Here is a 16,341-nt window from a genome sequence, read left to right on the forward strand (position 1 = left end):
CAACTTTCCTCTCGTTGACCTTGAGCATCTAAAAAGATTCATTATATTTATTAGTCATAAGAATTGTCCAATTCTACAGGAAGGTCACAAGTTTTATTACGTTGCAGATTCTGTTTCTGATTGATATAAGAAGTATTTTTGTACACGAATTTTAAAAACAACTGTTGGAACATTTATACCAATACTATGGACTGTGGAAACCTTTAAAAAATAATGTTAGAATATTCTAATGTATGAATAAATGAAAAAACTGATGTCTTAGTAGAGGATGAACCCATGATCTAATCTGACATTATTATTAATGAAAAAGACATGAAATTTGACCATCAATGGCAGCACTTTTAAGTTCAAACACTTGACTTTTTTAATATAATACCTCTGGGGTTGAAGTGCATACAACACTTGTGTTTTAGAGTTCTTAAAAGGTTTAATTAACAATGACTTCAGTCATCAAGCCAATCCAAATTAAAGCTTTCTTCAACAACTTCTAAAGAAAGCTTAGGCATGGAAGATGTCTTGATGGATCGCCACTGGTTTTCAGTTTTCTCATCACAGATTACATGTCTCAAAGATCTCAACTTACCTAATGATTTGGGAATCTGCCTCAATCCTGAGCACTCTCTCATGTCCAATATCTTTAAGTTTGATAGTTGATGGAAATCCATAGGAAGGTCCTTCAGAAACCTGCACAGTGAAATATCAAGATATTCTAGTTGAACAAGATTGCAGATGGAAGCTGGCAGCATTGCCAGGCTTGGACATGCAGACAATCTTAGGACTCTAAGCAGCCTTAGCTTCCCCAAGTCATCAGGTAACATATGAAGCAGATGGCAATTTGTGACATTTAGCCTCTGTATGGAAGTTAAATTACACATCTTTAGTGGCAATTCCTCTAAATCACTACAGTGATCAAGATTCATTTCTACAAGGTTAGGAAATTCTAGGCCTCGCTCATTACTCAATTGAGCCATGTTTCCAAGGCCCTCACATAGACATATTGACAACTTTTCCAAGGTCTCCAAAGGTTTGCAGTACTCATGAAGAGGAGGTACAATCAGCCTTTCCAAGTGCAGAGACTTAATTTGAGAGAGTGAATCAATACACTCCAGCCCAGTCAGTGTGGTACGCTTTGAATTGTAATTACATATTACAAGAACCTTCAGGTTTAGCATCCTCTGCAAAAATGGTGGAAGAAAGTACTCACTTGCAGCAAAGTATAAAATCAAAGCCTCCACCTTAGTAAAATCAATGTCATGCCATTGTTTCTTATCCATTGCACCTACGAGCCCCAGATATTAAGTCAGCAGCCTCTTTAAATACAAATGAAAATTGACCATAAACTAAATTAATTTTAAATGGAAGTAAATTGAATTGATAATCCAAGAGTAACCTGTGTGAATAGAAACAATCTGAGCCTTAAATGGCTGGTCCTTTATTGTCAGCCATTTCGTAGGAATTCTATCCTCCTTTCTAGGCATGAAAAGCCTCTTACAATTACCGATACCATCCTGGCTTGCCAAACGCAATGCTAAATCCCGCATCACATCATGCTGTGAAAAAGAGAGCTCATAGGCACATCCATATGCAATGGCTCGGCCTCTGACTCATCAAAATAAGAAAATGAAGTGATCATAGATGTCATCAAACATCATTAACATGTTGATTTTTCAGATTTCTTACTTTACTGTCTGTCTAATTCTCTTAAGTTTAACTTTATCAAGATGAACTTCAAGTCTTCAATTGATTATTGAGTCTCTCAAGAAAATGGCTAGTCACAAAATTCTCTACAAATCAATCTTCTAAATTGAAGTTTCTAGAACTAGAACTTAAGTGAAAAACAACGTGGAAGATTGCAGAAACAACACTTAAATTTACTTAAAAATGAAAAGTTAAGGAACTCAATATGCTCATACCCTGGATCACTTGTAATGTTTATGAGATTGCGGCTTGCAAGTTCTAGTAAGACCACAAAAGCATCCTGCCATTCCATCTGACGAACATACACCCACATGTCCAACAATGCATCAACACTGCACTTTCTTCCTTTGGGAAAAGCTCCCAGATCCAAGAAGCACTGCCTCAAATCATCATCTAGGACATCTATACTGGTTTCTAGACAATTAAGAAGGCCTTCTTTGTGATATTCAGATATATGTTCTGCTCTGGAAAGCTTCTGTTTGGCACTTTCCCAAACTAGAGTGGACTCACCGCGCAAAGAGCTCCCAATGACTTTGAGGGCAAGAGGCAAGCCTTTGCAATATCCCTCAACCTGAAGAAATTGTAATATTAGTTAACTTTTTATCTCATTATTGTAAATATATTAACTATCAAAACTTTTTCTTGAATTTTATTCCACATAATTCTGTTCACATTGCAACTTTCTATTTGCAATAAAAAGATTATTGTATAAACATCACCTAATGTGACTAAACAGACTTAAACAAAACATTTTTGTAGTACCCAGAAGAAAATATTTTTATTTATCTCTGAAGTTAAAGGAATCCATTGGATACAGAACATCAGGAATTGAATTCAGAAAAGTGCAATGAGAGATTGTGTTTAATTTTGGTATATCCGTACCTGTTTAACAAGATCCTCATTTTCATTTTTTGGAATTGAAGGCTGACCAAAGGCCCAGAAGCAGAAAAGTGACAGTGCATCAGCCCTTTGCAGCATGGGTAACTCATAAAGACGGGTAGAATGCTCATTTGGAACAGTGAAGTCCTGTCTGGTAGTGATAATTGTCTTGTATCCTTCCGCTTCAAACAACAACTGTTCCAGGTTTGACCTTGACCAAACATCATCCAAAACCACCAAAGTTGGCTTATATATTCTTAGTCTAATATTCTTCTCCAATTGCTTATGTGCATCCTCTACACTCTGAAAATCAGGCCTCTGCCCACCAATTATCCTATCCCACATAGTCTCCAAAAGGCCCTTCACATTTGGGAAACGTGAAACGGTAATGAAGATTATGTTGTTGCAAAATATCTCTGAAAATTTCCAGAAAAGTTAATGTTATGAAGTAATCTTATAAACAGAACAAATATGAAAGACAAAGCTAGAAAAAATGGTTTAATGGCATGTGATTAAGCAGATGGCTGAATGTGCTGTATTTGGTTTTACTTTTTGCTGGAAAGCAAGGGATATTTTTCCTTTCCAATTTTTGAGCTGGTGAGGCTCATGGCTTGATGCCAAGCAATAATATGTAGCTAGGAATTTAAATATCATCATCATGGTGAAATCTCTTGGAGACAAGGAGACAAGGGAGAGACAGTGAGAAAACAGTGACCCAGTCCTAAGGATATTTTTAAACAAAAGAAGGGAAAATGGTGTCATATCCCCTTTTTAACCAGCAAACACTGTACTGGATAGTAGTTGACAAGATTGGAATTTGATTTGACCCTTTTCATCAATTAAAATTAGTAGGTCTGTCGATTAGAGTTGGGAGACCGAATCTTCCTATTAAAGGGGTTGACCCAGCCAGTTTGTTAGTGGCTGTTTAATTAACGGGGTCATTGTTTCTGTGTGACTGGCATACTTGCAGTCCCCATGAGTGAATGAGATGATAACAGGTCAGCTAACTGCCAGAAATTGTGGAGAGATGTTAAACCAGTTTTAGTTAGATACCCCAATAAAGGAAATAACTTAAACCCCATCAGTGAATGAGATAGTAACAGGTCAGCTAACTGCCAGAAGCTGTGGAGAGATATCTTCAGTCAGTTTTAGTTAGATACGCCACCAACCAGGGATGAGTGGGGGGAAGATAGAAGGGGCCTCTCACCCACTGGATTTAGCTTACATTAACTTTGGATTGCTAGGTTAAGAAGATTCAACAGGTAGCACCGGTAAGATGAAAGGCAACATTGACCATTACAACATAAACAAACTTGATTCTACTTCAGAACTTGCACGCTGCAGGCTTGCTTGAGACGAAACCCTCAGGCTCCTTCAGATTAGCATCTCATGAGGATAGAAACCCTCTGAGGCACTCGGTATTACAGGGCTTCAACAAGGTTTTTCCAAGCACTCAACAGTACCAAGCAACAGCAGGGAATATGCAGAGAAATGGATGACTAGGTAGTTGAATTTATTGTATTATATTTTTAGTATATGTACTGTAAGAAAAGATAAATAGATAAAAATAAGATCTTTTCTAGGTAGAGAGCATCCCATAGTGAGATAGTTAAGTAGTGGATTGTTGATGTTACCACCAAGGTTCAAACCCCTGCTGGGCCATTATGACCGTGGGCTTGTGCCCTCACTGATGCAATGTGCTGTTGGATTTGAACCTTTGCATTGATGCTGTTGGCATTCATGCCAGGTGACTTAGTAGGGGTTCGTGCATATGTTCCATACCCTCACTGGGTTGTTGTGCTCGCGAGCTCTATGCCTCTGCCAAGCTATCGTGCTTACGGGTTTGGACTGTTGCACACGTTCATGTTAGGGATGAGATCCCCTGATTGTGGCCTCACCTAGTCTAGACCAGGCTGAGAATCTCAAAATCACTGATAAATAAAAAAGATCTTTTCTGGGTTTACTCTGTGTGATTTGTTTAGATTTAGAATATCTTAGTGGTATCAGGGTTGTGATCTTGCTAACCTGTGGAAAAACAAAAAACAAAAACAAGCTTTCAAACAAGAAAAATCCAGAACTTTTAGACTTCTACCACATGTCAGCAAGTTCCAAGTTTGCTACAGCACCAGCAAGTGACAAGGAAACAAGGTATCAACTAAGGAAATGGAGAAAGCAGAAGATGTTAAGTGACGATAAATAGCAAGAATATTTTGAAGTAATTAAGTCATCGAAGGATATTGCAGTGGTATTGAAGGATGGGCTGCAACAGCTAATTGATTGTTCACTCAAAAGAAAGAAGGCTAAGGAAACCTATCAGGTCACTACACTTTCAAGCAATGATGCACAAGGGCGTCTTCATCTGCAGCTATGAACTAGAACACCCCATCAAAATCAGCTATAGGTATATGACTACTCGTTCACATTTTTGCAGGAAGAAACAGCAATGTAGGGCAAAGATATGAAAAGATGGCAAAAGGAGGATTTCGATGCTCTTCATGAAAAATATGGAGCAAATGTTAGGTCCCGGAGACAACTGAGAGGGGGGGTGGGAGGAAGGGGGGGTGAATCAGTTGTCAAATAAATTCAAACCAAAAACAACTTAACCAACTTAATGCTTAATACCGGTAAACCAGTTTAATATGCCGATAGACAGTTTTAACAGTTAATTGCTATACCGGTAAGGATTAGTGTATGAAACATAAACACAAAGTCATCCACAACACATAACACCAATATTTGTACGTGGAAACCCTATAAGGGGAAAAACCAAGGTGGGAAACCTTACCCACAATCAGATGATACTACTGCAAATAGTAAGTGTACATAAATGGGGTCTGCACATGTAGAAAGGCCAAGCGCCTAGAGCTGCTCAATCACAAAATGGGAGTCACACTGACTACAGTTGGATGGTTAAATCCAATAAGAATGTACTGCACAAAATAGCATTTCATATGCTGGATTCAGTACCGGTGTAGTTCTTATTGTCTTCACAAAAACCCTTCCTTCAATCTTCAAATGATGTCTGCGTGTATAGCTCTGCTTATTCTCGCATATACCTTCACACAATCCTTTTTCGCATTCCACATCTGATCTTACAAATAAGATCTTACATTTATACCATAACCTAAAACCAATTTTAGTAGGCCGGCTCTACAAGATATTACAATAAAAACATTTTACAAACAATACAATATCCGATGCAATAACCGATTGAACATGTCGGCTTAATGCATTTACAACAATAATTAATCATCTCCATAGCGTACCATGCTGATCTGGAAAAGATAAACCTGCCAGTGTAACCCTAGACCTATTTGCCAGTAATAGCAAATATGCAAATATGAATATATCAATAAACAAGACTCCAGGACAAGATGTCCAAACGATGTCTTCGACATTACCAAGTGTTTTCCATATCATTCCAAGTGTATGTGATCATTATATCTTGCCGGTGTACCAGATATCGGTGACTGTGCATGAGTCGCTTGCCGGTGAATGTTGTTGATTCTCCAAAGTGCTAGAGTTTTAGTAGGTGTTGACATCAATGACAAAACCATACCAAAATACCAACAATCTCCCCCTTTGGCATTGATGGCAACACAAGATGGAAAAACCATCAAAGTGCCAAAACAGAAATGCCAAATACCAAAAACCAACAATCTCCAAAAAGAGATCATAACCAGAAATTAAAATACAGATACAGAGAGTAATAATCTCTCCTTAACAACAATCTCTCCCCTAGGAGCAACATGTGTTTTCCTTGTGTTTTTCAAAGTTTTTCCATACCAATCTCTCCCCCTTTGACATCAAATGCCAAAGTTACAATAAAAACCAAGTTCATATACAAAATACCAATCAATTCAATATACTAACTACTCCCCTTGAGAAGTAGCTACCCATCAAAGCCGGAAAAAAGATTTCTCTGTTAATTATGCCGGTTGATGTCAATCATCAACTGTCTAAGTCTCTACCGGTGGTGGTATGACTCCAAGCTGATCTTTGAGATATTCAAAAGTCTCCTTAGGCAAAGGTTTAGTGAAAATATCTGCAATCTGCTCTTTAGGATTGGGCTTCATCTGACCATAAAAAATGCTCCCTTCTTAGTTAAATTGGTTAAGGGAGAAGTTAACTTCGAAAATCCTTTAACAAATCTTCTATAGTAACTGCATAAACCTAGGAAACCTCTGAGATGAGTGAGGGTTCGGGGCTTTGGCCAGTTTTTGATGGCTTCAATTTTTTCTTCATCTACCTTAACTCCATGGGTACTGATCTTATGACCAAGATACAAAATTTCTTCCATCCCAAACTCACATTTTCACTTTTGGCAAAAAGAGAATGTTGTTCAAGTAGGCCCAATATTTCATCTATATGTCTCAAGTGTGCTTCCCAAGTTTTGCTGTAAATCAATATATCATCAAAAAATACTAACAGGAACTTCCTTAACTGTGTCCTGAAAATGTGGTTCATGCATGACTGGAAGGTGGCAGGGGCATTTGTAAGGCCAAATGGAAGGACCAAAAACTCAAAGTGGCCATAATGGCATCGGAAGGCTGTTTTGGGAACATCTTCCTTCCTCAATCTTATTTGATGGTATCCTGATCTCAAATCTATTTTTGAGAAGTATACTGCTCCATGTAATTCATCTATAAGTTCATCCACCCTAGGGATGGGGTATCGGTTTTTTTTAGTCTTCTTATTGAGTGCTCTATAATCAATGCACATCCGCACGGTTCCATCCTTCTTTTTTACCAATACAACGGAGGAGGCGAAAGGGCTGGAGCTAGGTTGAATGTGCCCCATTTCTAGAAGCTCTTTGATAGCTTTCTCAATTTCTTCCTTATAGCCCCTTGGATGGCGGTAAGGGGTGGAGATTACTGGTTTTGCACCTTCTTCAAGTTCAATAGTGTGTTCAAAACCTCTTTTGGGTGGCAGTCCTTTTGGGATGTCTTCAAACACCTGTTTATGCCTTCTAATAATGGGTTTAATATCAATATGAATGGCTTCCCTTTGGGTTGAATTTTGGTCTAGTACCATGCATTGGGCAGCCCACTCTCCTTGACTACGTCTAAAAATCCTTTCCATTCTTTTGGAGGTTACCATTCTGGTTGTGCCATCATGCAACCCTTTGATTAGTACTTCCTGCCCATTTTGAGTGAAACATAATTCCAATTTGGGGTGATCGAGGTAGAATCTTCCCAAGGAATGTATCCAAGGAATTCCTAGGATTACATCTGAATCCCCTAACTCGACCACATAGAAATCTTCTTTGGTAGGGTATTTCCCTAATGTTATGCTTAATTGAAGCATTTTTTTGTTACATGAGGAAGTGGATCCATCGGCAAGGGCTACTTGGAACCCCTTAAACTCTTGTGTTGTCAGTTTCAACCTCTTAACCAAGCTTTTATCAATAAAGTTGTGGGTAGCCCCGCTATCCAGTAGTGCAATTACTCTCTGCCCTTTGATCACACTTTTGATTCTAAAGGGATGGTGTTTTGAGGCTACGGAAATTGCTGCTAATGATACTTGCACGTCTTCGGTAAGTTTTTTCCTTTTGCTTGGGGGTTCATTGAGTTCTTCTTCTTCATCGCTAGATAAGGCTTCCAAGTTGTGTGCTTGGCTCTTCCTCCCACATATGTGGCCCGGTTGCCACTTTTCTTTGCACTTAAAACACAAATTTTTTCTTCTAAGCATATCTCTTTCATTTCCCTCTTTGCAAATGTGGCCACGTTCCCATTTCTCACGACAATGGTAACATACGTTCTTTCTCTTAAGTTCTTCTTTTTCTTTAGAGGTGTTTCCCTTTCTAGGCCATTCTTTAGTATTTTTAGTGAATGTTTTGGATGGTCTCTCCCAAGTTGAAGTGTCTTCTAGGCCCAAAGCTTTATCTATGGCATCGTCTAGGGTAGGGGGTTTCAATGCTCTCATCAATCCTTTAATGGAGTCTTTGAGTCCCTCCACAAAAAGATAGGTGAGCCTGTCCTCATCCACTCCTGAGACCCTTACGGAAATTTTTTGAAATTCAGTGATGTATTCTTCCACTGTTCCCTTTTGTCTTAAGAGAGTTAATTCTTTGAAATCTTTTTGTGGGTGTTTTCTCTCAAATCTCTTAATGAGCTTCTGAGTGAACTCGTCATATGTTGTTATACCATCATGACCTTGTGTGAGGGTGCCATGATACCACCATTCATGGGCTAAACCTTCTAGGTGTAAAATGGCAAATTGGACTACATCGTCTTCTGTCATGGGGCTGAGATTTAAATATGTATTAAGTTTTTGGATCCATGCTTGGGCTGATATTTTCCCTGAGCCATCAAAGTTAGGTATTGATAGTTTATTAACTTTATGTTTTAGATCCCTGCTGATTGGTTTTCTCTTAGGGGTCTCATTTTTCTTTGCTTCACAAAATTCCCTAAAAGATACAACCTCTCTTACTTCCGGCTCTAATCTAGCGTAGGCCACAGCCATTTCTTCTGTGTTATTCATGGAGGAGTTAGTGTTTGTTTCTTCCCTATTGTTTTCCTCTCTAGGTAGGAAATTGGGTTTTTGGATCCTGGAGCCAGAGGATGTATTATGAGTGTTTTCAGAATGATTAGAGTTTTCTTCTCTGCCATTGGAATGATTCCTAAAAGTATTCATGGTGGTATTCATATCTTGTAAGGCTTGAAGCAAACCCTGGCTTGTTTTTTCATTTTGCTCTATCAAAGCTTGAGTTTTTCTATCATTATTTTCCATAAATGTTCTAAGTTCATTTTCCAATGGTTCACCCATGTGGTTACTATTTCCTCTGGTTCTCCTTTGATAAGTTTGCATTAACCCCCCTTAACAGGATGGCAGAATCAGGCTCTGATACCAATTGTAAATGTCCCCAAATCCGCAATCTAAAAAAAAACATATAAACAATGCATTTCAACAATTGATTTTTGATATGAATGATTTATCTAAGTGTAATTAGTAAATTCTCTTAAGGTCACTTGTTATCAATAAGTCAATCCCATATTTAGTTCCTAATGAGGTCAAGAGGACTAGCTGCAATAGGATGCCCGTAGCGCTTATCAGGCCCAAGGGCGGTACACTCCCCCTTGGCCCAACTGTCAGCAGCCCTTTAGTCAACCACAGTGGGTGGCCTACCTGACAGAGGCCTAGTTCCTACTATCCCTGTTGCTTTATTCCTCATCTATCTCACTGGGTTTGGATATGCAATTGCCTTATTCATCATCTTGGTAATATCTCTACTAGTCCTTAATCTGAACAATGCCATTTATTCTGAATTTCTAGTAGTTGTAATTCATTGATTAGCTAATTGCGTATATGGAGGTTCAGTCATACGCTTTGTATACCCTTATGTTTATATATATATATATTGGTATTAATGTAATCATATTAATTTCCATTGTATTGATCTCAATTTATATACAATTGTATTTTAACCACATCTATATATGCAAACGTATTGAATTAACATCTATATGTTTATGTACCCATGCATTGATTTAATATCTAACTATATGTATCTCTACACATAAGTTTCCCTTGATTTACGTAAACCCTACTGCAGAATAAACAACAGTGGGTAAGTGTTCTTACCTGCGTCCTTTGCTGCTTTTCCCTTGGTGCTATCCCTTCGTACCCACCGTGTCCCTTCCCTCCTCATGGTTTGCACTTTAATACCGGCGGGGGGGAGTGTTGGAGCGGATACATCCAGGGGACGTGGCCGCTGCGGTGAGCGGTTGTGACTGTTGGAGTCACCGCTCCTTGTTCCAGCCGCACTACCTCTTGGCGCCTTAGTTAATAGTCACCGCCATTTCATATAATGCGTCTACTTAAAGTAATACGCCCTTTAAGGTATGCATTAATCATAATATTTGTTAGTATAAATACTTTATATTGTATGCGATAGATTTCATATTAGTTCTAATAATATCGTATGGTGATAGGGTATTATTCCATAATAATAATTATAAAGTATTTTTTGATGATTTATATTGTATATCAATATTATATTTTTTGTTTATTGAATAATACATTATATGATAAATATAATATTATATTATGTATCAATATAATAATTTATATTGTATATCAATATTATATTTTATGTTTATTGAATAATGCATTATATGATAAATATAATATTATATTATATTATATTATGATAAAGCTCATTTAACAGTTAACATTAATAATTAAAATATGATCATTATATTAAAATAAAACAAGGAGTCATCACTGATTAGGTTACAATAATAATGGAGGGTGGAAATGTTTTATTACAAAAACGTGGGATTATGACTGCCTCATTAACAGATGATGGTTCAATTTGAGAAATAAGACATACCTCTTCATTTGCCAATCTTCCTCTTGTCATAACTCCTTTAAACTTGTTTCCAATTATCTGATCTTCAGAATGATTCAGTTTTACATACCGGGGTGTCTTTGTTTGTTGTTGTTCCTCAGTTACTGTGGAATCCTCAGATGATACTGGGGTAACTGGATCTTCATTCTGTACCGGTGGATTCAGTGTAGGTTCATTTGTCAAAAATTTTGTTGCCGGTTCAGAGTCTATATACCTTGAAGTTCCTCTGAATTGTTCATCAATATTTACATTTGTACTTTCAACAATTTTCTGCAATCTTTTGTTAAAACATCTATATGCCTTGCTCTTAGATGAATAACCAAGAAATATTCCTTCATCGCTTCTAGGATCAAATTTGTCAATATACTCATCTCTTCTGATATAACATTTACTTCCAAAAATTCTGAAATACTTAAGAGTAGGAGTATTACCAAACCATAGTTCATGAGGGGTCTTACCAGTTTCACCTTTGATGTGAACTTTGTTGAATGTATAGACCGTTGTACTGACTGCCTCTCTCCAATATACATGTGGTAGGTTTGCTTCTGATAACATACTTCTTGCTGCATCCAAGATAGTTCTGTTTTTCCTTTCAACAACTCCATTCTGCTATGGTGTCTGAGGTGCTGATAGCTGTCTTCTGATTCCATTCACTTCACAGAATGTATTAAATTCCTTAGATGTAAATTCACCTCCTTGATCTGATCTTAGACATTTGATTTTCTTGCCAGTTTCATTTTCTACCATTGCTTTGAACAGTTTGAACTTTCCAAGTGCTTCTGATTTTTCTCTGAGAAAAGTAACCCAACACATTCTAGAATAGCCATCAATGATTAGCATAAAATATCTATCACCTTGTAAGCTTTTAGTTCTAGCTGGACCACATAAATCAGTGTGAATCAAATCAAGAGCATTATTGGATTTTTTTGGAATACTTTTGAAACTAGCTCTAACTTGTTTTCCAAATTGACATTCCTTACATACTGTATTCTGAGATTTGACAATTTTAGGTAAAACTCTAACTGCCTTAATAGTACTGATCTTCACCATGCAATCAAAGTTTACATGACAGAGTCTCTTATGCCATAACCAACTTTCATCTATATGTGCAATTAAGCATGTCTTTTCACTGTTATTCAAATGAAAGATATTACCTCTAGTCTGATTACCTGTTGCAATTTCCAAACCAGTTCTATTCATGATTTTGCATTTTCCATTTTTGAATTGTAACTGAAATCCTTTGTCAACTAATTGACCAACACTCAAAAGATTATGCTTTAATCCTTCAACATAGTAAACATTGTCAGTGTTATGCTTACCATCGAGAGATATTGTACCCTTACCTTTGATTGAACAAGCTTTGTCATCTCCAAATCTCACTAAGCCTCCATTGTATTCTTGAAAGTTCAAGAATTTACCTTTGTCTCCTGTCATATGATATGAGCATCCTGAATCAATGATCCATTCATCCTTTACTTCAATTTTAGCTGCCAAGGCTTGTACTACCGGTTGAGCAGTAGGTGCCGGTTGATCTTCTGTTATAGCAACAAAAACCATTCCATTGTCTGTTGGATCCTCATCAGAATCATCAGTCACACCTTCATCAGCAATGTAACAAGATTTGTCTTTATTCTTCTTAAATCTATATCTCTGATATGCAGGGTTAGACTTGTATGTTCTTCTAGCTTCTTCTCTTAGTCTAGCATGTCTATCAGGGCATCTTGAAGCCATATGACCAATCTTATTGCAATTAAAACATTTAAAGGGTGCTTTACCTTCATACTTACTTCCAACTGGACCTTTAGGCATTTTCCTTGCAAATAGTGCTTCAAGTTCTTCATTTTCTTTCCTGCTTTCTTCAAGTTCTCTTGCATAAAAAGTTTTCCAATCAGATTTGTCAAATGATGGAGCAGATGATGTTGATGCTTTAAAGGCCAAATCTGTCTTTATTGTAGCAACGGGACCAAATTCTTCAATTTCAAATGCTAAAAGTTTCCCAATTAATGTATCCCTAGTAACTGATGTATTAGGCATTGATCTTAACTCATTTATAGCAGTGACTTTCATTTTATATGCCGGTGGCAATCCTCTTAAAACTTTTGAAACAATTTCATCTTCACTTAAGGTTCCTCCACAACATTTAATACCCAAAACAATTTCATTTACTCTTTCCATGAAAGTAGAAATCCTTTCATCTTCTTCCATTTTCAGATGTTCATACCTGACCCGAAAGCTTTCAAGTTTTGCAATTTTGACTGTGGAATCTCCTTCATTCGGTGTTTCCAAATGATCCCAAATAGCTTTAACAGTAGACCTATCTGATAGTCCCATGATTTGTTGATCTGATAATGCGCTCAAAAGTGTTTCTCTTGCTTTGCAATCATTTTCCTCATCTTTAGTCAAGTTGGGTGGAGTGGGCTGACTCTAAGTAGGAGCAGTATAACCATTCTTTGTAACATCCCAGATGTCTTTTCCAATGCAATTTAGATGTGTCTCCATTCTGATCTTCCATATGCCATAGTTGGTTCCATCAAGTTTAGGACTGTCCTTCCTAAAATAATTAGTAGACATTGGATCTCCTCAAGCTGTTAAATTTCTGCAAAAGAGGACTAAGCTCTAATACCAATTGTTAGGTCCCGAAGACAACTGAGAGGAGGGGGTGTATCAGTTGTCAAATAAATTCAAACCAAAAACAACTTAACCAGCTTAATGCTTAATACCGGTAAACCAGTTTAATATGTCGGTAGACAGTTTTAACAGTTAATTGCTATACCGGTAAGGATTAGTGTATGAAACATAAACACAAAGTCATCCACAACACATAACACCAATATTTGTACGTGGAAACCCTGTAAGAGGAAAAACAACGGTGGGAAACCTTACCCACAATCAAATGATACTACTGCAGATAGTAAGTGTACATAAATGGGGTCTGCACATGCAAAAAGGCCAAGCGCCTAGAGCTCAATGCTCAATCACAAAATGGGAGTCACACTGACTACAGTTGGATGGTTAAATCCAATAAGAATGTACTACACAAAATAGCATCTTCATATGCTGGATTCAGTACCGTTGTAGTTCTGATTGTCTTCACAAAAACCCTTCCTTCAATCTTCAAATGATGTATGCGTGTATAGCTCTGCTTATTCTCGCATATACCTTCACACAATCCTTTTTCGCATTCCACATCTGATCTTACAAATAAGATCTTACATTTATACCATAACCTAAGACCAATTTTAGTAGGTCGGCTCTACAAGATATTACAATAAAAACATTTTACAAACAGTACAATATCCGATGCAATAACCGATTGAACATGTCGGCTTAATGCATTTACAACAATAATTAATCATCTCCATAGCGTGCCATGCTGATCTGGAAAAGATAAACCTGCCGGTGTAACCCTGGACCTATTTGTCGGTAACAGCAAATATGCAAATATGAATATATCAATAAACAAGACTCCAGGACAAGATGTCCAAACGATGTCTTCGACATTACCAAGTGTTTTCCATATCATTCCAAGTGCCGGTGATCATTATATCTTGCCGGTGTACCAGATACCGGTGACTATGCATGAGTCACTTGCTTGCCGGTGAATGTTGCTGATTCTCCAAAGTGCTAGAGTTTTAGTAGGTGTTGACATCAATGACAAAACCATACCAAAATACCAACAGCAAAAAGTGCAGAAATTTCCCTTCATGAATTTTTGTACACTGAAGACAAAAAATCAGACCTAAAAATGCAAGTAAAACCCTTCCAAACAAGCCTCATAAGGACTTAAAAAGCAGGTTGTACAAGCTTACTGTCCCCTTGTTCAATGGACCCAACCAAACTTCAACTAGAGCATGGATCCAGAAGTTGAAAACATATTTTTCATTGAGACCAATGTATGAAGAAAAAACAATCAAATTTGTAATCCTTCGCCTTAAAGGGGTTGGACATGAATGATAGTATTTGTAATCCTTCGCCTTAAAGGGGTTGGACATGAATGATAGTATCACGACGTAATGACAAGGGCACAACCATGTCACCAGCAATGAGAAACTTTGTGAGAGATTGATAATTAGATTTGAGCGGCAAGATCCTAAAGAACACTTCAAGGAGCTCACACAACCATGTCACCAAGGCTCAATGGGCGATTACGTGCTTCAATTTTAGAGGAAAGTAGTGATGGTACCTACTGTATCAGGAAGGTGGCTAGTGCTTATTTTCAAGGAAGGGTTGAAAGGTTCATTGCAGACAACCATTAAAAGGGCCTTGACGTTGGAATCATATAACTGCTTATCTCTCCTTCCTCTAGATTGTTGACATGGGTACAAAAGCACTAGAGTAGCAGTAGGGGACCCAACACGATTTTTTTCTGTAGGAGTTGGGCATTGCAACCTCTCAACCCACAAGTCATCAGGAAGCAGGACACACCTTTAAGAGTATTGAGCCAAGTGACATGACCTGAAATGAAATGCAGAGGACACACAAGTTCCTGGGAAAAGGGCAAGTGTATTTGATTGAGGTACACTCTGATGATGAAGGAGAGCACATGCGATGCACAGTGGTACAAACTGTGGATAGGCATGACGTATAACCAGAAGGCACAGTAATATATCAGTTTCTATCACCAAAGGGGTTCCTTGGGAGTGGGCAATATCCTCAATCGTCCAGCCTTGTCTTGCTTGAGGACTAGTAATATTGGGAGGGGATGACTTATAATCACCCCCTTTTTAACCCACAAACACTATACTAAACAGTAGTTGACAGGATTGGAGTTTGACTTGATCCTTGTCAGCTGCAAGAATTAGTAGGTCGGTCAATTAGAGTTGGGTAACCTATTAAAAGGGTGGCCAGTTTATTAGTTGCTGTTTAAATAAGGGGGTTGCAGCTTTTGTGTCATTCCCATGACTGGATATAGTTGTGCAGTCCCCATCAGTGAATGAGATAGTAACCAGTCAGTCAACTGCCAGAAATTGTGGAGAAATATGTTCAGTCAATTTTAGTTAGATAATCCACTAAAGGAATTAACTTCTATTAATTTGGATCACTGGAGTTAGACGATTATATAGGTAGTGTTGGGAAGAGGAAAGGCACCATTGATCATTCCAACACAAACAAACTCGATTCTATTTCAGAACTTGGACACTAATATGGCAACAGGCTTGCTTGACACAAGACCCTTAGGCTCCTTCAGATTGACATCTCATGAGGACAGGAACCCTCTGAGACACTTAGTATTACAAGGCTTCAATAAGGCTATTCTGGGCATTCAGCAGTACCAGGCAGTGGCAAGTAATATGCAAAGAGATGGGTGACTATAAGTAGTTTAAAATATTGTATTGTATTGTCTTTTAAGTATATGTAAGTATAAGTATTTTCAGAAAAGAGGGAAATATATATATGACAGCATTTAATAA

General features: G+C 37.7%; 1 protein-coding gene across 1 annotated transcript in view; it reads right to left on the bottom strand.

Moving 5' to 3' along the window:
* Nucleotides 1-339: 339 nt before the first annotated feature.
* Nucleotides 340-16,341, bottom strand: part of LOC131079574 (putative disease resistance protein At5g47280) — a 56,031-nt gene continuing 40,029 nt past the window's right edge. The window contains exons 2-5 of the mRNA XM_058017559.2: nt 2,581-2,993; nt 1,914-2,269; nt 1,391-1,599; nt 340-1,279 (exon numbers count right to left, since the gene is read on the bottom strand). Coding sequence (XP_057873542.2) covers nt 444-1,279; nt 1,391-1,599; nt 1,914-2,269; nt 2,581-2,993 — 1,814 coding nt within the window. The 3' untranslated portion in view covers nt 340-443. The remainder of the gene's footprint in view (nt 1,280-1,390; nt 1,600-1,913; nt 2,270-2,580; nt 2,994-16,341) is intronic.

This window comes from Cryptomeria japonica, chromosome 9 (genome assembly GCF_030272615.1).
Source record: "Cryptomeria japonica chromosome 9, Sugi_1.0, whole genome shotgun sequence".
Taxonomy (NCBI): Eukaryota; Viridiplantae; Streptophyta; class Pinopsida; order Cupressales; family Cupressaceae; genus Cryptomeria; species Cryptomeria japonica.